At 38.1% G+C, this 26,021-nt stretch overlaps 1 protein-coding gene across 1 annotated transcript; it reads right to left on the bottom strand.

Annotated features, from left to right (window-relative positions):
- Window positions 1–659: 659 nt before the first annotated feature.
- TXNRD1 (thioredoxin reductase 1) lies at window positions 660–25,559 on the bottom strand. Its single transcript, XM_066319950.1, has 14 exons — window positions 25,442–25,559; window positions 23,133–23,258; window positions 20,073–20,145; window positions 19,837–19,956; window positions 18,885–19,027; window positions 18,628–18,743; window positions 17,016–17,241; window positions 14,940–15,032; window positions 13,282–13,358; window positions 11,509–11,665; window positions 9,317–9,424; window positions 7,858–7,953; window positions 5,509–5,643; window positions 660–2,355 (listed from the first exon to the last, which is right to left on the bottom strand). Exons 2-14 carry the CDS (start codon window positions 23,223–23,225, stop codon window positions 2,293–2,295), a joined length of 1,500 nt encoding a protein of 499 aa, XP_066176047.1. The 5' UTR covers window positions 23,226–23,258; window positions 25,442–25,559; the 3' UTR covers window positions 660–2,292.
- Window positions 25,560–26,021: the final 462 nt, after the last annotated feature.

Below are 26,021 nucleotides of genomic sequence, written 5' to 3'. Positions count from 1 at the left end.
TCATCATGCACAGGTGCCATAAATACACACCTGAAAATGTCTTCCTTATGGAGAATTAATAGAAAAAGCCCTACCAAAAAAAATGTCTCCCAATTTTAAACTCAAAGTAAAAATACAAGTCATTAAACCCAACACCTATGGAACTGTAAGCAATTAGTGTAGAAACATGCATCATTAATGATGGATGACATGACCCATGAGAATAGGTATGTGTAGGTCCAGCCTTGCAAAGCCAAGCTCATACATATCTTTATTCCCTACAGGAAATGAAGGATCCTGATCTCCAGGACCTGCCTTTCTTACACACCTGCTTGAAAATGCTGCTATCCATGTGCTTAAATACGAGCAGCTTACACTGCCCAACTGATCAGGAACCTGCACTCCTGGATTTTCAGGCAGCTGGTGCAAATAGTGAAAGATTTGTCTCCTAATTATCTTTTATTTTTAAGTATGTCCTTCTCAAATGTTTAACCTGCAAAACAATGCACCTGAAACAGCCTCAAACCCTGTTTTTCAGAGAAATATCTACCACCAAAATGCAAGAGACAAAGGCACATCAAGCTGGGTTTATCACGGTGCTCTCTTCTGGCCCTTGAAAAAAAAGCTGCTTTGCTGTCACCTGGTGTCTGCTTGGAAGAGGCATCAAAAGGAACATCTGCTTGTGCAAATCGATTTATTTATTCAACTGGCCAGAAAAATACCATCACAGAGCATTCTAGATACCATACAAAACATGTTTAAAAATCCTTCAGTTATGTATGGGCTTATAAAAATAACTTACAACACTATTTTAGAAATCTCAGTAGAAATACAAGGATTTGTTACCAGGCAGGAATTGAGGCATGAGGAGTTCTGCCCACAGGGCTGGGGAATTCACCCCCTGTTCACACCACACTACTGAACTCCCAAGAACCATTTAATAAAAGTAATCTGAACCTTTCAGCTAAAAGAGAGGGAAATGGAAAAACAGATCAAACCCCACATTCATTTCCATTACAAAGAGGCATTTTTGCTATTTCTTGACAAGTAAATATGCAGCTTATCCAACACAGAAGGGATATTCAAGAATTTGCTATTTTCACAGAAACCTCTGTTTTAAAAGTATTGTTTCCTTAATGAAATATAAAACATAGCACACATGGAACTCAACATAACTTTTAGACCATTTCTACACAACAGGTTTTTTGTTATTGGCTTTTGGAGTTCGGCTGGAGAGTTTGTTTGGTTGGTTGTTTTAGGGGAGTGTTGTTTGGCTGTTATTTTTTTTTGATTCTAAGGGTTCACTAATCTCCAGGAAATCTCAATACCTTTGTGTTCAAAGTGGCCAGTTTAGACCTGAAACAGTGCAATTTACAGCAGCTTACCTGGAAAGAAAGAAATTTACTCAAATTTAATGAATTTGAGTAAATACAAAGAGTTCTTGTACAATCCATTCAACATTGGAATTCTGTCAGCTCCAAATCTGATTCATTACAATCACATAAGCTTCAAGAAGAGCTAAGATCATCACATCTGCATTATATGCACGATTTCAGGGAAGAAACATAACAACTTTCTCTATCAAAACGCCTTAATAAATTATTTTCCTTTCTCACTGAGAAGAGTGTTTTCACAAACAAGGCTCTCTAAACAAAAAGTCACAACAGAGTCAGTTTGGAAGGCAAGAAATAGGTTATTTTAGGTGGTACTAAACTTTTTTCCAAGGTTCTTTTCTTCCTCATGATCAAACAAGTAGAGCTTGCCCTCCATAGGCATGTGAGCTGGTGAAGTGCATGCTCATGAAGAGACCTTGCATTTGCTGTGTCATGACCCAGAACACAGGAGCTATTTTATCTGATACAATTACCTGAACTTGGGGGGACTTTTTCTGAGTTGAGAAGTTCTTTGTTCTGGAAAAGAACTAGAAAGGAATGTCCAGGAAAGACACTAGAGAGGAATAAAGCCAAACCAAACAGCTGTTGTCCAGCTGTGCTAGCAGTTCTTCCATCACTGCCCACCAGACAATGCAGGCTTCAGGCTATGACTTCATGAAAGCATTCATTAAATGCCCTGCTAAACACCAACTGACAGTCAAGATTCCCATTGCATTGCTAATTGCCAGCCAGGCACCACGAGTGACCAACTCCCACAGAGCTCTTCTCCTTAGGCTGATGGAATGTCCAGGTTAAGCTCTACACATTCCTGCAGGCGTCCCAGGGTGACTGGTCCCAAAATCTTCGCTCTGAATTGCAGGAGCCAGACACTTTGATGAAAGTCAGGCTCTGGCAATAGCAAGAATGGGGGAATTTAACCTCAGCATCCACTCACAGTGATGTCTTCACCAGAACGCTTAGTCACGGACAAGGTGGTGAATACCTTGAGACAAAGAAGAAAGAAGACTCTTAGTATGGATATTTTTTTTTTCTGGAGGGTTAATTTGGGCATGATGTTCAAAACAATGGCCATTTCTTAAAGTAAGAAAGTAATAATGAAAATCGTACTTTTAAAATCCTTGTCGTTAAACAGCACACTTGCATACAAATAACTTTTGTTTTCTTCATTTAGCTTATGTTCTTCCTTTTACAGTGGAAAATAAAGAATTAAGGAAGTCACATGGCTTTATACCACCTCTGTTAATGCTCCTAAGTTTTTACAGGGGGAACAAGCTCAGCAATAATAAACTCCAGTACACCTAATGAATAAGTGTCTTTATGGCTCAAAGAAAACTTCTTTGTTTGGGAAAGTGAAGTTAACTCAAGGCCTGGGCATTTGGAGAGAATTTTGCCTTTGTGCCTTTCTAGACATTATAGAAATGTGGAAGTGTTTGCTGATGAAGGTATTATGTCTGTGATCTGTGTTCTCTTGACAATAGCTATGAAAACACTGAGTAAAACTAGTTTGAAAAATTCCAATCTTTACTGCTTTCAAGTCACATTAAAGAAAATAATATATATATTATTCCTAAATAATTGTTGTAAGATTAACAGAGTAAAATTTGGGAAGGAAAATTCTACAAAAATTTGTTTGAAACTGGTACTTTACTATGCAAATAATTGCATGGGTTTGCATACATATAACACAGAAAAGAAAAAAGGAAATCAAAACCACTGTTCTCTAAATGCTTCAAAGTTGCAATAATTAGCTATCATCAAAGCCATCTCTCAGGAAGAACAAACTTAGCATAGAATAGAATAGAATAAAGTACATATACATTTCAGCTATGCAAATAACACTGAAGTATCTAAGGATAATGGGGATCAGAAAGACCTACACTTCTCTCAGTAGAAGCTTTGCTGCATTAAGGGTGCTAGCAGCTCTTCAGAGAACAATATCAATAAATGATAAACCTCTTCCACTTTCTATAAGCATGTAAAGCATTATACACAAACCAGGAAGAAAAATGCATGCCTAATAGATATGGCAGAAGAAACAGTGACTTATCTAAAATATAGGGCATATGGTGAGAGAGGGGTTTGAAGACTTTATTTCTGATCCACAGCCTGACAATATATGGGAGTCTTCCTTTATTGTTATTTTACTTCAAAAGGCCAAGATTAAAAAGCACAAAATTTATCTGCTTTCCTGCTGGCCAGACTGCAAGCTCCAGGTGTGGGAGGTGACCACCCTGCTACTTAGTAAGCCAGCTGGAGTCATTTGATAATTGTTGGAAACACGCATTTTTCAGACAGAATTTGTTCGTTACTTAAGTGAAGACAAAGCCTTAGATCCAATGGCTGGAAAGCCATCATTAGCTACCTGGAAGAATCACCCCAGCTTTCAGAAGACAACTTCTCTTCATCACAGATGATTGATAGTACCTCCCTGAATTTCAGGCAGCACAGTGCAGCTGAGGCTGAGACGTAATTCTCTGTAGGGCTGAGGTCCTACCAGTTCTGTGCCTGCAGTTATTTGAACTTAACCTTACAAGAAATTCCATTCTGAGCTCCTGTTTTCTGCAGAATAAAATGACGCTCCAAGAAGAGAATGGAAATCCGGCTCTAATTTGTAAGCAGTGAGAATGAGACCCTTGGTGTTAAGGTCTTCTTCAAGTGGAATGAAACCATGTTTCACAGAAGACTTAGCAATTGATTAGTACTAGTGCCAGTGAAGATGTCAGCACTTGATCCTGTAACACTGCCCCTCTCCTGTTCAAATCAGACTTAAGTTTTCTTTAACTTTTCAAGGGATGTAACAAAAAAAATTATTTTGTTCTATTCATCCAATATCCTCATTCCTCACAAAGCCCAGTTTTCAAGCATTTTTCTAATCAAAGAGTGCCATCTTGCACTTTGATTTTTGTTTACTGCTCAAGAGATTAAATTAAGTGAAAGCATAAAAAACCCTTTTGAAGACTGTCAGTAAAAATGATTGCTGTTCCCTGGAGCTTTTAAATAGTGTATTTCTCCTGAGCCAATTTCTTCCTCCCCCACTCGAACAAATATGATTATCTGAAATTACCTCCCTGAATTATGTCTAATCATCATTCTATTCAGTTTCAATTTTAGCAGCTCAGATGTCCAGAATAAATTATGACTCTCATCCTCTCTTCACACTGCAAATGCTAATAGCCCACTTGAGTTCACAGGTTTGAACACCTCCCTCAGAGACCTCCACAGGGCCCCCTGTAAGATAAGGACCTGCTACCCCTCTTCAAGGGCCCCCAAGGACACCACTAGATGGTACTACAAAGACCAGAATCTCTATTGTGGATGCTTCGAGAATGATTCAGATTTCTGGCAGTCCATTCCATTTATGGAGTTCTTATTACGTTGCTTTTACTAAACCAGCTTGAAAGTAGGAAACGAGAGGTGGGTGTCACTTCTGCAGAGCAACATCCTGGTGCACCCTTGTAATGCTTTACATCAAACATAACCTGAGATTCTGTACAAAGACTTACACAGGTCATAAATAAGCTTTCAGGGATCCTCAGCTAATATAAACTGGTCCTAATGCAATTACAATCAATCTTTGATTTACATCTGGGAGGAGCCATCCCACATATGCTAGAGAAAATTGAGCTCTTCATTAAAGAGAAACAGCAAGATAAAAAGAAGAAAAAATATTCGTGTGGACTCATGAATTGAAGGCCTACAGGATAAATAAAAGACCTTTAAGAGGAGAGAGTTTAATAGAAAATTTGTCATGTAGCTGGTCCTCTTTTCCAGCACCAGTTTGTAGGCCTATTTTGAGTACACTAATCTAGCTTTGACAACCAGTTTAGCAGAAATAGTATTTGAAGCCTTCACAACCTTGAGTGGGATAAAAAATTCTGTACTCCCCAGTAGAGAGAGAACTGGGTTAAGGAAAGCCATAAACTTTTCACAAATGAACACAATAAAAAATAAAATTAAATATCTGAGACTAAACCTAAGTGTTAGAAATCTAAATATTAAAACCAGATCATTTCCTCTCCTTTCCTCCCCGCTACCTTGCTGCAAATTTGGACCTCTTTAACAGAGCTCTGTTATTCAGATTCCTAACACCTTACCCTAGAATGCCATGGGCTTTGAGGTGACTTTGCATACAAACCTCTGCACAGACAGGATGAATTCCTACGGTGTTGTCCAGCTGTTCTTTTGTCAGCCCACATTTAATAGCAGCTGCAAACCCTTGGGTGACTTCTCCAGCATTTGGACCAAGGACATGGAAACCTATGACTCTCTCCTGAATGACAAAGATAATCAAATGCAAGCACAGTCATGAATTCAGTTCTCTTTAGACAACGTGTTTTCTTATTCAGAGTATATAATTTAATCAGCTCACAAAATGTATCACAAATTAATGTAACCACTAAAATGTGAACTACCATTAGCCCCAACAGATGTGAGATGGTGTAATTTTTTTTTTCTCTCTCTCCAAAGATTTAACTAGGAACTCAGGAGTCAGCTTTCTTATGAACTTTTATACAGCAGTACATCAAGAGCATGCAAATGTAACCCACTCCATGGTCTATGCTCAATTACATGTGTCTGAAATTTTATTCAGGTGAGTTATTCCACTCATGCCAACAGATGCCTTGCCTAAGTAAAGGTGAGCACCCTGCATGAAGGTTTTCAGTATGAGGGCCTGTGGTAGGTGTCCACGTGGACTATAGCTGTTGAAGAATTTTCAGTTTGAGAGTTGCTCACAGTAGAGGACCACAGGCTGAGGTTGTGGCCAATCAGACATGGCAAGAAGTCTATTATCACTGAACTGCCAATGACTCTTGTGGCAGCGTTGGCTTTCAGTGGGAGATAATATACTTGGAGACTGGCAAAAAACCCATCCAGTTACAAGGAAGGTACCATTCACACTTCTATCTATACTCCTGTTCAGTTGTAGAACACATCACACTGCACACAACACCCTCAGAGAACACCCAGCAGAACAAGCTGTACTGACCTGATCTGTTTTTCTTAAAGAGAGACACATGAAAATTTAGCATATATCAACTGCCATGGGCTTTAGTGGCCTTCAGGGAATTAATCACATTTTGGTGAGTGGATGGAGCCCAGCTGAGTATCACAGGTTATTTGCTCATCCTGCTAAATATCACATATATTTGGTATAGAGGATACTACTGAAAGATTATGATTCTTTCAGTAAGTCTGAGGACTGAGATTTACCACAGGGTTCACTTGAAAAAGAAAAGCTGTAATTGGGTAATAAGTAAAATGGAATTATCCTTATTCTCCTTTAAAAATATGGACATACATCAAAATAAAACCATTGTAATGAAACCAAGCCAGTAAGAGCTTTAAACAGTTACTGAACTACTTTCTCTTTCCAGAGCAACTTTCAACATAACCCCTAGATGTTTAAACACATTTCAAATTTTCAGGACAAGAAGTGAAAATAAATTAATTAAACACTTTATATCACTGCTAAACCTTTGCATTTTCTTAAGTAACTTTGGATTAAGGCATAGCCAAAGGTTCTAAAATACCTTCCACACTACTGCAAACTCCTCCAGAAAGAGGATGGGCAAAACCTGACAAGTATGCAAATTTTACAAAATGGTGACATGATGCTTAGAAAGACTTATGCAGGAAGATAAATCTGTATGTAAGAAAAATGAATATAGGTAGAGTAAGTTTTGTTTTTTTCTTATAGGAAAAAACTTCTAAAAAACTTTAAAAAGTTTAAAAAACTCTTTCTTACAGAGCTATGCCACCCTCTTAACAGGAATGCATTTCAATAGAACTTTACTCTTCATAATAATTTATATTATTAAAATCAACTAAATTTTATTGAACAGATGATGATCATTCTGAGATGGGCACACCAATTCTTCTAACCAATTATTAGTTTTGCTTTTGCTTCAGCAGGTAGTGTACATTTCCATGGCCAGGAAATTTGATCCTACTCCAAGGATAATCCTGGCATTACCACCCTAAACGGGATTTGTGCAGGCAAGATACATTATCCTGTTAGAACAAGCTCAAGAGTTTTATGAGCACACGTGAGTTTGGAGAAGTTTCAAATTGTGATGGTTACTGAGAGACCTCAATTTCAGAGAGAAGAGTCTCCCAGAAAAGAATGTCACAGTTTGGGGAGGAGAGAATAAACCAGTAAAACTCCGAACCATTTTTACATGCATTGATTTGTTCACTTCTCAAAGTTAATGAACAGTATAAAAGATCTCTACTTCTTGTTTTACATATATGGAAGAAGTACCATATACAAACAGGATGGCAGAATTTTGTATTTTACTGGGGGATGATTTTGTATCCACAGAAGTATGCATCACTATAAATATTTATTACACTTCAAAAGGTAGGCAAAATTTAAATTAATTTAAATTTGTTAATAATAACCTATTTATAGCTGTTGTATCATCAACAGTTCCTGTGATAAATATATAGATATTGTATTCCCTGGAAGGAAAGATGCACTTACGTTATCTTGAATATTGCAAATTATCTTTGCATAGCATTTGTTGTTGTCTCTGGATGGCACAGTCCACTCCAGTGGCCAGAAATGACTATGGTACACCTGGAAATAAAACATAGGTTAAAAAGGAGTTGTATAACTTCCAAGCAGAGAGCATGATCTTCCAAAAGCTGCCAGATTATCCTAAATAATGAGCAATGTACACAGCATTTAGAACATCTGAAATCATGCTCTTTTCCCTTAATGAATGCCAAAAACAGAAATATACAAAACAAGTACTAGTGTCATTCAATAATTAAAAAGGGAGAAGCCATAAGAATATTACTCTTCCAGGACACAGTTCTTATTAAATTACATGCTCTTATTAAATTACAAAATCACAAGTGACTCAATAATCTTACCAAGGCTTGCAAAAACAAAAGCCAATAAAGTGACAAAATGAAGAGGTCAGAATACACTAAATGAGGACCTAGCCAGAACACAAATGCTTCTGGGTGCACATTTTAAAAATAAAATGCTTTGAAAATCAAAAGTGCATTTTCCAGAATAAAGGGTCCAGTGTTTCATTCATAACATCAAGAATTTCACTCAATAACAAAAATTTGATTTGGGTATATACAAACTTTGTGGGCAGAAAAGCATTTAAGCCTTTACCCTGTGGTCAGGTTAACAGTATTTAGCACACTGACATTTTGAGTTGTATTTACTTATTTTTCTCCACATTCCAAATCAGAAAATGTCAGCTAAGAGGGGGACAAGTTCTCAGCATCATGCACTACCACTTGCCTGCTTATTTCTGTAAATAATGCTCCTCAGGTGATATTTGCAGGACATAAAAGTTCAGTTTATTGTGAGATTTCCTCCCCTCATGCTTTCTGCAGTGTTGTCAGTACAGCATTTTGGAGGAACAGCCTCAGGCACTTAATGCTTGTATTTGTCTAATTTCACTCCTGACCAGCAATCTCAGGGAATGAAAAGGGATTACTCACATGAGTAAAATTAAGCACATATCTCTTTGTACAGTTAAAGTAAACAGGAAAAATGAGCATAACATTTGGCTTTATAAAGTAAAAATCACTTTTTTTGGTAATGTAAGGAATTTGCCATGCTGTAGGTACAAAAGACCCACTTTGTCATTAAAACCAGCATGTTGCTTCCAGCACATATCCAGCTTAAATTTATCCTGAAGTATTTGCAGACACAAAGAAACCCTTTTTCTCCTTTTTTTTTTTTTTAAACCAAATATTCTACCTTTAAGCCCCTCTTTGCCAAAAATAGAACATATCTGCAATTAGAGCTATTGGAATTGAGGATTATTTTCATAACACGTCTAGGAACAGCCAAGGAAGACAAAAAATTTACCTGCCCTTACATCACAGCACAAAATGCCGTTTTAATTGACTCTTAACATTATTTCAAATTACAAATTGGAAGACTAAAACCCAGATGAAATTAAGGCATTTACCTCAATGTTTGCCTCCCCAAATTTCTCCACTGCGGTCTCTTCAGAGTACCCACAGGCTCCATACTCCAAAGGAGTAAATACAGTAGTTGGAACATTCACATAGTCACACTATATGGCATTCAAAACAAAACAGAAAACCCACACAACATCAGTAATAAAACCAGCATACAGCAGTCTGAAACACAGCAAGAAAAGCTTGATTATTCACAATTCTGAAAGCTCTTTTTGTTTTTTTTTAAATTGTCTTAAACTGAGGTATAGTTTTGTGTTTGCCTATTCCAGAGGTGTTAATTAGAGCAAGAATAAAAAGACATTTTAAACCCACACTAACATTAGTATGCATGGATTAAATGGAAAAGGAAATTCAGCGTCCCATTTTAAAAATGTACCAGATCACAGGTCAAACTGGAGATAAAAAGTAGCCTGTTCAACCACTTCTACAAAGCATGCTATTTTTAGTTGGGATTGCTTCAAGGGCACCACTACCATTCAAAACTCATTTTTCATTAGCTGTGGCCTAGGTGATGCCAAAAGAACCAAAGACATGAAGTACAGCCATTTGTGGGGACAGTGAAAACCTGTCACTTCTCCCAGTTTTGTACCATCTCCAAACTTTCTGAAGGTGCAGCTGTTCTCATCATCCAGATCCATTAATTCAGATGTCAAACAGCCCTGGACCCAAGCCTGTGGCACACCTCCAGTGACCATCCTTCAGCTGGTCTCTGGAATGCTGGTCACAGTCCTTTGAGTTTGTCTGTTCAGCCAGTTTTGAGCCCACGTCCCTGCCCACTCACCCAGCCTGCAATTCATCTGTTTGTCCATGGCAATGCTCTAGAGACAATGTCAAAAGCCTTTACTAGACTCAAAATAAACATCCACTGCTCTTCCCATATCCACCAAATGAGTCATTCTGCCATAGAGGACTAGCAGGCTGGTCAGCTCTGTTTAATTTCCAGCAATTTTATTTTCTACATATTTCAACTCTAATTAATTTCCTTTGTGACTGGGGACCAACTAAGATGCTGATTACTGTTCTTGCCCCACCTACCCATAACACCTCATTACATTTCAATCATCTTCTCCAGATTTGTTACAAAGGCAGTGTAACCCATACTCCCATTTTTTTAAGTAGTTATTCGTTCCTTGGATTCACTGAACAAGAATGCTTCCTTTGGCAGCATAACAATTTTTGTACCTTGAGAGACTTATCCGGCATAAAATGTAAATTAAGACATATCCATAGCATCACAGCAATAAAAAAAATTTGGCTTCTGCTACAGTTCCTTAAATCTTGCCTGTCTAATTCAATGACATTATGCACACTGATTCAGGGTTCTGTTACTGAAATATCTGCCAACATAAAACAAACAACTCAATCAAGCTGTAAATCTGGCTGATAGTTGAATTTGCTATGAATACAGCACTCTCTGAAAGGGAGAAACCTTTATGGTCATGCCATATGGTTATGAAGGTGAGATAAGCAACCATATCAATGTAACAGTTCTTTAAAGGCACTCTCCTTTCCTTCTGGTTTAAACATCAGGTGTCAATGAGTACCCATGTTACCCCCATTTGAACAACCATAACCTGGCTGAAACCCAGAACTGCACTAGTATCAAACAAACACTGAATCCATTAATTCAACTGCTCAGGTATAAACGTGTGCTGAGTTATTGGTCCATCTGATCTTCCTTTGTGTCCACATTCAACTACAATTACAACTGCATATTACATTGAAAGTATACAGATGAGAGGTGGAAAAAAATTGTGAAAATAACACTGAAAATTAAGAACATCACAAACTCCTATTCCACTCTATTTAGGGACCGTAAGTAGGTTTAGTAAACTGCCTTTGAATTGGTGTTAAAGCTCTTAACAGGATGGGAAAGGAAGGCAGTAGAATTAAAAACAAGTTAAATGATCTCTGTTAATTTCATTATCATTATACTCTGAGAGAAAACTAAACTCTCTTAATAGGGGAAAAAAAAGACTACTGCTTAATCCTAAGGTATTAATTTCATCCCACACAATTAGCCGAACACATCTGCACTGATATCTTTGCCAGGGGGAAATTAAAATGATCATCAAAGCTAATCCTTAAAATTCTACTGGGTTTTCCATAAGCAAGCAGACTTGAATGCTGCACTTAGAAGCAGAGCAGTGACAGTGTTTTGTGGCAACTGGTTCCTTACCTTAGTGGTTGCTCCACCATAAAGCCTGTGAACTAACAACCTTCCTGCCTGGATTGCCACTGGTGTGAGTTCCAGCTTGTCCTGCAGAATATCTCCAATAGCATAGATATAGGGCACATTTGTCTGCTCCTCATCATTGACAGGAATCTTCCCCGTTCTGCAATTGGAATTAACAAGAAAAAAGATCTGAGTGCTCTGCTGTGAAGGCTGGAGGTGTAAATAATCTTGCAGGCCCCTTAGCTTTAAGAGAAAGGCTTGTATGTGAAGTATGAGGGGAAGAATTCATATTCATGATCTTGCAGTCTTGGGCAGGAATATGAAGTAGGGCAAATTTGACCAAAACTACAGGAATTCACACACTGGATATGGAGGTAGCTTGAGAAGGTGCAGTTCATCTCCTGAATCACTGAGGAGAAGCATAACCCTCCCCCTGAAACACCCTCTACCACCAGCTGAGCTGTGTACTGGCAACTTTCAGGCATGACAGGAAGAGACTTTCTCCCACTCCATTTGTAGGACAAAACAATTTTTCCATTACTGAAATTTCAGTCCAGTGGTTGAAGCTGTTTATAGAAACTTATCCTTCAGGCTCCTACACAGAGCCAGGCCAAGCTGTTACACACCCTACCTAAGGGACAGCCAGCAAGCTTTTTAGCTCTAAGTGCACTGAGCTAACGGAAGTTTTTAATTATTAATATTTCCTACTTCATCAATAAATGAGATAGTGCAGTAATCACCACAGGAAACACATGTAAAAGGGAAACCTAATCAGACAGACACAGAAACAATCACACAATTACTTGAGAGACCAGTGGCAATTCCCATATTAAAAACAAAACTTCCTCAATTTTGCACTTGTTAAAAATTACACAGCTCATGTGAATAACTTTATAGTCATCCTATTAAGCTAGTAATAGGTGTCCTGACATCAGAAAGATGTGTACTGTTCTACAAGCCAACATGGGTCTGCCAATTTTTAGTGGGCCCAAATTTCCACTTATTTGGAATATCACAGTTGCTCCCCTTGACAACATTGGCTACTGCATTCATATATAAAAACTCTGCACCGGTCGAGATCTTGGTCCCTTGTCTTTTCTTCAAAGGGGAGATCTCTGAGGACCCACATGCCTGCAAGATGTTTTAGTTACCAATATTGAAAATGTTGCTGATAGCTCCACTCCCTGGTGCAACAACCTCACTACATTAAACCAAATACTCTTCTACAGAAGACACAGCTTGTACCCAAGGGTTGCTTCAAGGCAAGAAATAAAACCCTCCAAAACCTAAAACACATTAAGAATTTCACCTGGGAGTTTAAGGAATACTACTTGAACCTTATCTTTCAAAACAACATAACATTAAAATATAAGCAAAACTCACTGCTCTAAAAGCCTGTATGAACAAACAGATTTTTGCTCCAAGAGGTGATAAAAGCAAGGAGATGAGAAAAAGAGAGTACAAGGAACAACTTACAGATCCTAGGAAACCCTGTAACTGGAAGAAGCTAAGATAGACTTGTAAATCTAGAAAGAATGAAGCAGACACTTTTTTTTTCTCCCAGGAATTAGAAATTGACATTTCAGCAACAAAAAAGCAAATGTAGCAGTACTATGAGAGAAAATGCAGTTATCTGCTACAAGGTTTTCCATCCAAGTGTACACAAACAGAGGATGAGTTCTTCCTCAAAATTTTTGGATGTCTCTGCACCGCTACCATTGTAACAGTACATGACACAAGCTCAGCAGTGAGTGGTACACAGACATCTGTCCTTACTTTTCATTGATATTCACGCCGACTTTGTCCAAACCAATTTTTCTTGTGCATGGATCTCGTCCAATTGCCAGCAACACCTGCAAAACAGCAATGTATATGACTGATTTTTTAAACCTCAAAAGTGCATTTTCCTTTGGCTATTATCTTCAGTATACACTAGAGATTAGTACCTAAGGTTTGGTCACAGTAAGGTGAATGCATTTGTTACCCATTGTACATTCACAGACTTTAGGACATACCATGTTACAACCATGACCAAACAGTACCAGGTTTTAATCTCATGATTAAAAGCAGGCAAATAGCTTTCCCTAGAAGAATACCCCAAGAATACTGTAAACCAATCAGTTAGGGACAGATTATTCCTTGCAGTTTTATACCAAGGCGTTATCTCATATCCTTACCAGAGCAGGTGACTTCAAAATGCTCCATAAGGAAAGGGCTCTTTAGGAAAGAAACTCAGATGCTTAAGCAAATAAAAATATAATAAAATAGCATTTTTTGATCTGGAAATATAATTTACTGATATAGGCTCTCAGCCAAGTCACTGTCAAAGAATATTTTTTTTTTAACATTTGTTCAGACCAGGTCAAATTCTTGCTCATCCTGTCAACTCTGCTACGTTAACAAATCAAGTTCCAACTCTTGCTATCACAAGGAAAATTGCTACATGCTTTGTAGTCTTGGACAACTGCCCAGATAACTATATCATGTTCTCATATGACAACTAAGAACTATCATGAAAGAGTCCCAAGATCTCCTTCAAGTCTTGCATATGATCAAACACTCATCTTCAGAGTTGAAGGTCTTAAAATGCAGCACACACACCTCACAGCTTCTATGAGGAGTGACAGCATTTCAGTGAAGATGTACAATAAGAAACCAAACATTTCCTTAATGGAGGGATGGTATTGACTTCTTTGCTAAAAAGTTTTCACTACTATGGACTAGAAAAACCCCAGTATCACAACCCTGTGCAATAGCTGTGCTGCCACAGTTAAACTTTCTCTCATTATTGGCTCCCAGATGCACTGAGGTGTGTCCTCTATGCTTCCAAATACTCTATTCACAATTTATTTCCTCCTTTCAGCATCAAGGCCTATGAAAATGAGTGGAGTGAGGTGTGATGGAAATAGTCAATCAGACATACAATACCACACTTGCACACTGTGATTTGACTGTTTCAAGGACGTAATGAAGTTTCCTGACTGACTTGCCACGGGGCATTAGCTGTGTTTGTGAAGATGTGTCAACAACAAGTCTTGAGATGACACCTCACCTGTTCGTTTAATTCCTGCACAGACCATTGTTTTGTGCTAACTACAAAACATGCCCTAATTACTACGAAAACTACTATAAATCAGTACTTATTACAAATATCCCACTGGAAAAAAAATCCTGCAACTGATTCCATGGGACCAAGTTTATCTACACCCCTAAGGTAAGAAACAGGTTTCAAAAGCACGCAAACTGATTTGGCAAGGCAAAATAACCATTAAATTTGAGACTTTTATTTCCAGATTAATTACCTGCTGACTGTGTGGAATTAGCATATTTTAATGACTAAAATAATTTTTAAATGTGGATAAAAACACCCCACAAAATATCAACATTTAGTGGAAGGCTATTTCACATTCTTCATGCATATGGAGAGGACTTACAGTATTGTATTCCCCTTCAATCATCTGGTCCCCTGTTGTGGACTTGGCTGTAACTTTCAGTATTCCAGGAGTTCCTTCTTCAACCTGCTCAACCTTTTGGGGGTTGGATGGGGTAAAAAAAAAAGAAAAAGTTTCAAATAAAAATATACAAATGCATATTTTTCCCACCACATATCATTGAGAGAGTTTTAACCATGACCTAAAATTAGGCACTTACTCTTTACATATCTACTGGCATATTTTAATGTGTTTTTTTTTAATGTTTAATGCATTTATTCTTACAACCAACACAACAAAATCTCATTTCTGTTTATAAAAGTGGACTGATGGTTAAGTTCTTGTCCAAGCCCATCATATAACCTGCTGTATCCATGGGGGACAGACGAACTGAGTAGGAAGAAAACTTTTACAAGGCCTGGAAATACCATCAGACATTTTCTCCAAGTGCTTCCATCATTCCCTCCACTCTTGGGAAGCCACTGTCATAGAAAGCCCTCAGCAGTACATACAAGAGACATGTAAATATGCAAAACTTAATAAAATTCTGGGAAATTTTAGTGTTCATCCTACAGATGAAAAGGTACTTTTTAACAACACCCTTGTTTCTATTTCATGTTCAATATTTAGAGGCAGCAGGAAAAAAGTTTCTGATGAAGTTTTTATTCCTGTCCTTCTTTCTAATTTAGAAAATATATTATTATTTATAATAATTCGCCTTCCGCTTTCAAAAGTCCCAACAAAGAGTTTTAATAAGCACAACATGCATGACTTCAAACACAATGTCTGAAAGAGACGACAAAACCTGCTAAAAACCTACCCAGGAACTTAATTCTCAATCAGAAACAGGGCCAAATATTTTATTCCCATTGAAATCAATGAGAATATAGTGAAGGGACAGGGTAAACTGCACAGAAGTGCATTTTGTGACTGGCAATGGACTGCTCATCACAGGATGTATCTGGAGGAGCCTGCTTGCCATTTAGTTGAAATGATGTGCTTCTAAAAATAGCTTCCTTCTTTCTCATTCCCCATTAGAGCTTACAAAAAGCTATGTCTGCAACAAAACATAAATGATCATCCCTACTTTTCATACAGCATGGGATTTTATGTAACAAAAACCTGCATAAAAACGAAGTTCCTAGTAACATCCATTTGGACTTCTCACAGCACCTCTCATTCTGTGAGAGAGGCTCAGACCCACAGTAGGAACTGGCAAGAGTATTTTTAAAGCTGCTCTTGACACTGCCAAGAGTGGAAATGAACAGTCTTCACTGAATTTAATGTTTTAATTCCCCAAAGTGTTGAACTCGGCAGCACACTGGTTTAACACCAAACTGAAATTGCTTAATACATGATTCACTGTTTCAAAAGAATTAAGGGCTATTGTAAAAAAAGATAAAGAAAAATAATGTTAGCACCCTCTGATGTCTTCGATAGGGCAATTTTGCATTACAAAAGCTCCAGAACTTCTAATCTGGTTTAAATTCCACCTGAAATTACCTATACATGCAGGTAAGTAGCTGCATAAGCACTCTTAGTGAATTCAACAAAAATTGAGCAAGTGTTTAAGGACTCTGCCAAGTAAACAATGCAGATGGATATTTCTAAATCCTGTTAACTTTTCTGGATAATCCACTAATCCTCAGCATATAAACGCTATTTGCTGGCTGAAAATTTGGAAAGTGGCAATGAAAAATGGGACTATTTATGATGCACTGGACCTTGATCTTAGAGGAAATTATGTATCTGCTTAATTATGGGCCTGCAAGAAGTTTCACAGATTTTAGGACAACTGGATTGCAGAACCAGGACAATCAGGTGTAACATTTTCAGTGCAATTTATACTAATCCAGCTAATTCTGATATAAACAATGAACTTCACAATCTCACAAAATTTTAATTGTAACTTAACTTTCAATTAAGTTTCACGGAGTTAGTTTAAAACAAAAATTAACCCATTCTATGACACAGGAGATACTGTAATAAAAGTTCAACTTTTGTATTAGTTAAAATAATTTACATCTGAAAACATTATGATGGGTACATCCCAATCAATTATAGTCACTTTGAGCTTACCTTGATTGGCACAAACTCCCTAATAAAGTTGACTCCATGTTCTTTCATATATTCTCCAATTCTGTTTGCCATGTCCTGGTCAAATCCTCTTAAGAGAATGGATCTCACCATTACAGTGACATCTAATCCAAGACCTGCAAGAAATCCTGCACACTCCAAGGCAACATAAGAAGCTCCAACCACCAGGGTTTTCCCTGGACAGTAAGGCAGAGAGAAAAGGTCATCACTGAGGAAAAAGAAAAAAAAAAAAAAAAAAAAGAAAGAAAAAAAAGAAAAAAAAAAAAGAAAAAGAAAAAAAGAAAAAGAAAAAGAAAAAGGAAATTAGATGCAGTCAGAAAAATGTATTTTTTTTATATTTATCTAAGTTTTTTCTGTAAGACTAGAACTTTATTCTCACCAAAAAAACCCTGCTTAATTATTTGGAAGTTCATCTGGAATACAAAATCAGTGTGTGACAGATGAAAAAGTTATATTTAGGAGTGCATGTACCAAAAAAAAAAGGAGTATAAAAACTCCAAATCACCACAAAAAAGTGGAGGGTTTTTTAAACAGAAATTTATGACAGATTGTTGAAAAAGGTAGGCATTTATTTACCCTCTGAATCTTGCTTTGAATATTTTGCTGCAGATTTTAGCTGCTGAAAACTAGAAGAGGAAGGGGTTCAGCTTTAAGATAAAATATCATCCCTTTGAAGACTTACCCTTTTACAAACGCATTCTACACAATGCCAGATATACACAGATAACAAACCACAGCAACAGGCAAAGACAGAAGTATAAAATTATGGAAAACATGCTCCTTTGCCTGCTTTTCACTTCTTTCAGCTGCTTCATTAAGCTACATCAGTCCTACCACACTTTAGGCTATAGGACCTAGGCTATAAAACCAGGGCTTCTCCACAAAGCCAGAACTCATAGAGGCACCATGCTTACTCAGCTGACACTTAGATAAAGCTTGGCAATACAGTTCTCCAAAGATTTCAGTCTAAAAGAAGTGTCCCTCTTTTCAGAGTGATGGGATAAAATGTGAGTGTGCAATGAAAGGCTGTAGCATAGCTCCTATACCCCAAGGAACTCAGTGAAGATTACACAGACAGCCTCAATCTGATAGTCTTTAACTCTGGGATTCCTGACTCCTTCACCTGAAAGCTACTTCAAAGTATCATTACTACTTATTAAAAGGGAAACATACCACATGGTGTTTTGGTTTCAGAGGGATTGTGCCAGTTATTTATCTCATTGCTTTAGGTTTGCCAGCCTGTAATTCCAAACTCTGTTTCTACATCAACTAACTCAAAAGTTACTCTGATATGAAAACACATTTTATCTTCATATAACATTTTTGCTTGGCATTAGCAATTAACCAGACACTCAAAACCAGTTTTCTCAAAAGTTGAATTACCTTCACTGAGTAGTTGGGAAAAAAATTGTGCTGAGTTTCAAGACTGCCCCAATGCATGAAGAGAGATTTCTAACAACTTAATAACATCAGCAGATATGCTATTCCCACTTCCCCTAATACCTGAGTACAGAGTTTTCTTTCAAGCAGACTGTGCTCCTCAGTATGGGGAAGCATTTACACACAAGGAATGACTTCATATTCCTGGTTTTACCTGCTAAGGCAATATTCCTTGTCTCCAGATATACCCAGGTAGCGTGGTCGTTCACCAGTGGCAATGATAAACCTCTCAGCTGTGTACAGTTTCTCAATTCCTTTTTTGTTTGTTGCCTGCATACAAAGTATTAGCGCAAAGTGAGTGTTTTACAGTCCCACTACAGCAAAAATTATTCTATTTAAAAAATTTAAAGAGAAGCATTTCTATTCAGACAGCACTACAGGAAGACACAGCAAACAATGGCTATGGAGTACCTTAATTGTGTGTGGCCCAACAAACTCTCCATATGCATTCTCATACGTGACCTTCTTGTCTCTCAGTGCAACCCGATAGCCCCAGTTCAGTGACCCAATGTAATTCTGAACAGATTCTGTCATAGTCATCCAGTTGTGTTTGACTGTCAGAAACAAAAGAGGGAGATTCATCTTTTAGTCTGAGTTTTTCTTTTTCCACAGCAAAACTTTCATTCTCAAACAGATTCTTTCCATGACCCAGTCTTACTGGGTTTGTCTTACTCCTGTTTTATTTCAGGGTAAATCTACTGAAATTCAAAGAATTACATCAGCACAGATAACAGAGAGGTCCGCAGTGCAATAGGCATGACTTAAAACATTGAAAATTAAGACTTACTGAATTACTGACAGTTTTATATTGACAGATTTATATGGACAGCTGTGAGCAGGTGACACTGCTCAACAAAGACAGTGCATGTCTGAGAGGTGCCTCTGCATGCTTCCAAACACAGGACTGCAGCCTAAATAAGTCATAATCCTATAACCATGCATATCAGAGATAATAAAAGTAAAACAAACCTTCCTTCTTACGTAGTAGTGATGGACACGTAGGGAAAAGAAATCCTTGCTTGTAACTATAAGAAGTTTCTGTCAGACAGCATTCTGGAGTATTTCCTTAGATATTGTGGAACATTCAGAAATGGAGCAGTACCTCATTGCTTTCATTCACAGCAATTAAAAGTCTCATCAATTACCAACATGTTTAGGAGCTATCAACAAACAGATAAAGCATGGAGGCAACAAGGCTCATGGCTTTAGACTTGAAAAGTGCTTCAATTTATGTGTTATCTCTCTGAAGTTGCCTCAGCACATTTTTAAAGTCAGCACACGCTGCAGTGCAACAAGCACCTGATTATCAGAATCGCCTGAGGATTCTCAGTGCAAATGACAAAATTGAAAAAGTGACCTTTACCTTCTTCTGTAAACTGCCACCCAAAGTTGCGTGAATCTTGCAAGGCTTGCCCCAGTAAAGCTGCCTGGTGCATCAATTTTTTAGGTATGCAGCCCACGTTTACACATGTTCCTCCAAGACCTGAGAGAAAGGAGCAGAATGTGGTTTTCACATCAGTGTGGCAGATTTCAAACATCAGAATCAGAATCTCTGAGCAAAGCTTCTTTGTAACAGGATTGCAATGAAGAGAAATTTACCCCATGAGCTTCCCTGAGGCGTAGGTGTGACAAAGTCCAGCACCATCACTTTCTTTTCATATTTGGCAGCCTCCTGCATAATAAATTAAATAAGACACATATGCAAATATTAGAAGTTAAATTTGGAGTAGACGATAACATCATGCTGAAAAGCTTTGTGACTTTTAATTAAGTAACAATGAATGATTTTCAAGGGAACAGACAGTCCTTAATCCTCTGAATTCATCTGTGCATTCAGTAGGAAAAAGAAGATGAAAGGAAAAAAATGGCATTCATCCTGCTACAAAACACCATGGCAGCAGCAGATACACAGGAGACTGACTCCAACCTTCTCTTCACTCTTCCATCCTGTCACTTTGTTCAGACTATTTCCCAACATGCCCATTTACTTTTAACCTACTTAACAAATTCCTAATTAATCCAGTTTTCCCTTTAAAGATGGTTTCTCCAACATTCGTTTGAAAATAGATCAGAAAATGACACAAGCAGTCACATGGCCAAGCATGACAACCTTAAAGACTCTATGATGCTATATTTCCCCTGAGAAGTTTCATTAGCAAATCTACAATTAATGCCTGTAAATCACACTGAGAACTATTTTGCTGCTTGGAGTAGCCACAACTATGCTGGTATCATATGAGGAGTTCTTACACATGGAAGCAGTAACAGCTATAGGAACAGGATATTACTCTAAGGCCTTGGGTTTGGTTTGGGAGGAGCTGGACAGCCTTCAGCATTCTGCTAGCAGTAATGCTTGTTAAATACTTGACAAGCAGAATTTCAGCTTTAAATGTATCTTACTTCATGCAACATGCAAATCACACCTCAAATAACACAGGCTATAGACACTTTTGGAAAATATTGCTGTACTGGATTTCCACTTGCAATAAAGATCTAGTCTGGCCAAGAAGCTAATTCCTACCCACCTCTGAGAAAGTTCAGAAAGGTGCTTTAGGGACTGAGATGTGTCACTGAAGCTCCTTTATGATGACAACTCTTAAACACTGCTCCAAAGAGCCTTACCAGGGTTAGCTAAGCAGAATGCATGGATTCCCAAGCTTCCCTCAGCTACACAGAACACAGCACAGCATTGCATTGCTCCCTTGGTAGAGATCACACACAGATACAACCACTTCTGCTGAGTGATCTGCCCACAGCCACACACCTGCCCTGCAGGCTCTCAAACCTTTTGGGGCACAATGCAGTGCTGCAGGAGTGCAGCAAGGCTGCCCAGGGAGCTATTCTGTGTGAACTGAGAGCAGTGGCCTGGCACCAGGCTGAGTCTGGCTTGTACCAAGTCAGCCTGGCAGTGTTGGCACTCTCTGTGGAGAATTGCCTCCAAAGTAACAAGCTCTGGGCACAATGTAGAGAGGAAGATGTGTGCACACAAAGGTGCATGTGTCAGAGTGAAAAGCACACATTTAACCAATCTAGGTGAACTGGTGCATACCTGAGTGCAGATATCTGGAACTATCTGCGCAGCTGGGTTTTCTTCTGTTTTGGTTTGGGTTTTTTTAAAGCACTGCCAGTCAATTATTTTAAAAATATTGAACAATCTAAGTAAAAGTGAGAAGTTTATGTGTGCTAAACAGTTTCACTTCAACTACATGAAACTGATTTGAAATACACACATTACTACTGATAGGGATGTTGACGTTATTGATCTACCATCTTCTGCTCTACTCAACAACCACTTGAGAACACTGAGAAATCAATATACTTTACACACTGAGTTGAAGGAATTAGGCAGTTCATCTTCCTACTGCACACCTTTTCTGTCCTGAAAAATGATGCAACAAACATCACTGTGTCAGCCAGTCTCCTTATGGAAATTTCAACAGCTGGCTTCTTATTGCTGCAAACTATTTTTGCATTACTGCAAACTCTATATTACCCTTGTTACTCTCTCCTGTCTCAGAACATCTCCATCCTTTGAAAATCAGTGTTTGCTTCTCTTTGTGGGTCTCAGAACTTTCATAGATCTTACCTTCAATCCTCAATCCTACATCATGACAACAGTCGATAGGAAAGCAGTAAACTACCAAAATAGACTATGGATCTACAATCCATCACTCAGCCCTGCACATTTCCATTATAACACAAGTACTTCTAAAGGGGCAGGGTTCACTGTGAATCCAATGCTATTCTAAATATTCTAAAATATTTTCTCCTCATTTTCTTTCACTCTGCAACGACCTCCTTCACTTCTTGAGAACAAAAGAAATGCTCCTGACTGGAGGAGTAATACAGCTCCAAGTCTTGAACAACAAAATAGTTTTATTTACAGGAATTATCAATTCACTTCTAAATAGTTAATCCTACCACAGACAGAAGAGATACAACGTGCTTGACTACTGAAGAAAAGGAGAGCTACTGACTTACATTAAATTTCTGCAAGTTTAAAATATTCGCGATAATGACAGCTCTAAGAGCTAGTATATTTTGCACCACTGTGAATTATTTTAATTAATGCTGGAAATGCTTCTAATAGCAATATCCTAACCCAACCCCATAATTCTTCTGGCTACAGGCAGGAAATACCAGACCCTAGAAATGAAGGGTAAGACCATAGCCTAAGTATAGGCAAAATCTCCATCTATGCAAGCTCAAAAATCACACACTCTCCCCCATTGCCAAGAACTAAAACAAGATACACAACTATGTCTGAGAAGATAGTACTTCTATACAAAAGCAGATACCTCCTGATGTTAATTTTGAATAGTTTTGAAAACCTTTTCATTTTTGAGTTTAAATTCAACTACTAATAAACACTATTAAGATATCTGCCTGCAGTTTTCCAACAGCATTATCTCCCGTGAGTGGGGATCAAGTTTCAGTCTAGAAAGGAGTATTAGGGAATATTAAGGAGTATACCACGAGTTCCTTCTTCAGAACATAAAGAAAAGAATATTGTATAATTGGCACTAACCTCGAAAGAAATTTCACTGATCAGGCAAAAGTGCTGTGCCCCTACAGGGTTAAAGATACCAAATCCAAGACACTGAGGACGTCATCCACCTACTTACAAGGAAATCTAAGTGTGTATTTTCCCCCTCATACCTTGGCAGCTGCCAGACCTCCTGAGCCTCCACCAATGACAATGAGATCATAGTCATAGGAATGAGGCACTGGTGTAAGCCCGTTCACTTCCATTGTTTTCTGAGGATTGTCTTCTTCCTTATGTGCCTGAACAGAGAAAACAAAAAGTATTAGGGAATATTGAAACACTACCCACAGTGTTCAAAAATTGGTATTTTCAGTAGCAAATATTGTGATAAGGGAACATAATTGCATCTGAATTTTCTGATGCAATTTTTTTTTTGCTTTTAATTTGCTTTAAAATTCATCTTCCTAATCCATCTGTGAATAGCTCTATACCTGTCAGATACTGAACTATAAATTTTCTTGTTCATTGGAGCACTTGGCTTCCTTGCAGAGCTTAGTTTTCCACAACAATGCAACCCTAGTGCCTCCTCACACTGTATTCCAGGATGAGATACATAACTGCTGACACAAGCATTCCATTAATTTATTTTATGCTTTTCATCTGCCCTGGGCTTTCCTAATTAGTGTTTTTCCCCTCCTCCTGCATATGTTAGTAGGAAAATACAGCAATCCCATCCGACGCTGTACTAATCCCCAATAATTACCAGCCTTACCAACAGAATGAACAGAATTGAATGAAGAAAACCATTTCTGAAAACTGCATTTTACTAATATACCAGTGATTATCATTGCTTTGGTTTAGCATAACTTTGGCATCAAATGGATCAAGTGTGACCACTATAGTTTCACAAAAGATTTTTCTTTTTAATCACGACTACTACCACAGAAAAACTGTCCATTAGTCCTAAAAATGCATTTTGGTATCTTATGCCACAAAGAACATAGTACTGTCTTCATATACACTTTCTAAAGTGAGCCTTCATACTTCATTTGTCAAACTCCAAGGTCTGAGGGATTCAGACCTTCAAGCCTTTGCAGTTGTGGCAAAATTTTCAGTGCCTCTCAAATTGCAGGACAAGATGTGGAGTGAGTACCAACCAGATTCCTTAGCTGATGTAAATCAGTGAGCATCACCTAAAGTAATGGAAAAACTTTTAAGACCAGACCCATAAATTAAGAAACCCATACTTTGCCACTTTACAAATATGTGTTTCTGTCTGCCTAGCTTGGTAGGACTTGATTCAGTGATGCTGGAATAGTTGTGGCAAATCAAAGGAAAGAAAAGAGTCCAAAGAAGTTTCCCTTGTCTTTTCATCTTAATTTTGTTTTGCATTAAACAGCCCTTTGTACTCAACACATTCTACTGTTGTCTTCCTCTGAAGTTATTCCCTCTCTGTTGACTTCCTCCGAGGTTTGATTAGTCCCTCTCTATAACTATGTCTACCCTACTGACTGCTGCCTGCTCAGCAATCTCACTGACAAAAATCCCCTATTGCTCAGAGGAATTGCACAGCAATGTCAGTAGTAATTCCGGCTGTGCATCTGTCAGCACAAAGTTAGACTGTAGTAGTATTTCATAACCCTGGGCAGCATGTTAATAGTAGAAACAAAATCTAGAAAACACCTGAGGCCACTGTGAAGACATCCAAAAATACTTCATTCTCCTTCCTCTTCTCCTCTGGCTCCACCACAACACACACCTCTACCACTGAACTTACTTTGTGCTTGGTTCCTTTTTCTATTTCTCTAACAAAGCCAATTAGACAGGATCAAACTTCCTACCACAATCAAAGCAAAGGGGCACGTATTGTACTGTGATATGCAGCTTCACTTCATTTATTTAGAGAGGCAAAATTAGAGAAAGGGTGCCACTCTTTTCCAAAGCACACCTTCTTGCTTGCTTAGTGGAAACAGGATGATGTGAAGCATAAGGGGAGACAACTCCCCCACAGTCATCAGACCCAGTTACTGAGAATGGTATCTTTATGATGCACAGAAGGAAACCACACCAACTACTCATTTGCTTAGATCACTACTTATATCATGCTACTTTTTATTTCTCCTTTTAAGAAAAATGCTTTTACCTGTGGCTTGAGAAAGTTCAGTTTTCATTTCATACTGTTTGGTTCATTTCTCATTAATTCTTCATAATAACTCTTTATGAAAACACATTCAAAGTTTAAATTAGACAAAGTAGACTACAACTTTCCTCTCTTCCTTCTGAATCCTGCTCCAAAGCAGCAAGGCTCTTGACAACTCTGCATCTCATTTATTGGGGGAACTTCTTCATGACCATGATCCCATCCTGAGAACAGATCTCTACTCTTCACACATGAACTACAAATTTGACAATAAAATCTACATTCTGATTATTTTTTAAGGTCAAAAACTAAATCATAGACTTGGAAATGTATCTCCCCTACCTTTAAAGTTCTCTCATGATCTCCTGTTTGCTTCGCCGGTACAGAAACAGCCGGCTGGGAAGTTTCTGCCGCTGCTCCGCGCTGCCCTTCTCGCAGCTTTGGGGCTCCCCCTGTGAGATAAAGGATAAAATAACGTGGTGTCTGGAGAGACCTCCTTTATGAGGGCTGTGCTCTTCCAGAGAAATTGTCTGGGGGAGTGGCCTGGCGGCTTCCTCATCTGTGGCATGTCTGTCCCAGGGGAGCGTTTCCTAAGGCGTCTCATGACTCATTTGCAACGTTAGGATGACTTGCAATATTTTCCTGTTTAATAAAATCCCCCGTGAGAGTTGGCTGAGATTTCAGGACTCTTGGCCAATCTAACAATATGCTCGGATCAAAGCAAGGAAATCATATTTCCTGTGGCTAAGCCTGATACTTCAGTCTTAAAAAAAAAAAAAAAAAAAAAGATGATTTTTAGCTTTCTTGCCCAGAAAGTGACACGTAAAGTCTTGTACTTTTTAAACTTAATTAAAAGGGGTTTTTTTGTTTTCTCCTGCAATTAGTTGCCTGGGAACTTTTTTCAGTTCAATGTATTGATAAA

Source organism: Sylvia atricapilla, chromosome 5 (genome assembly GCF_009819655.1).
Source record: "Sylvia atricapilla isolate bSylAtr1 chromosome 5, bSylAtr1.pri, whole genome shotgun sequence".
In the NCBI taxonomy this organism is placed as follows: Eukaryota; Metazoa; Chordata; class Aves; order Passeriformes; family Sylviidae; genus Sylvia; species Sylvia atricapilla.
This window is presented reverse-complemented; position numbering and strand designations above follow the sequence as displayed.

Bases quoted from the DNA above. Each gene is read 5' to 3' on its own strand.
- TXNRD1 (XM_066319950.1), bottom strand. From the start codon at position 23,225: ATGGAAGTGAACGGGCTTACACCAGTGCCTCATTCCTATGACTATGAT. The intron at 17,242-18,627 runs GTAAAACCAGGA...CTTTTTCCTCAG, and splicing joins AAGGAATATTGCCTTAGCAG to TGATGACCTTTTCTCTCTGC. The intron at 11,666-13,281 runs GTAAGGACAGAT...TTCCAATTGCAG, and splicing joins GGCGTGAATATCAATGAAAA to AACGGGGAAGATTCCTGTCA.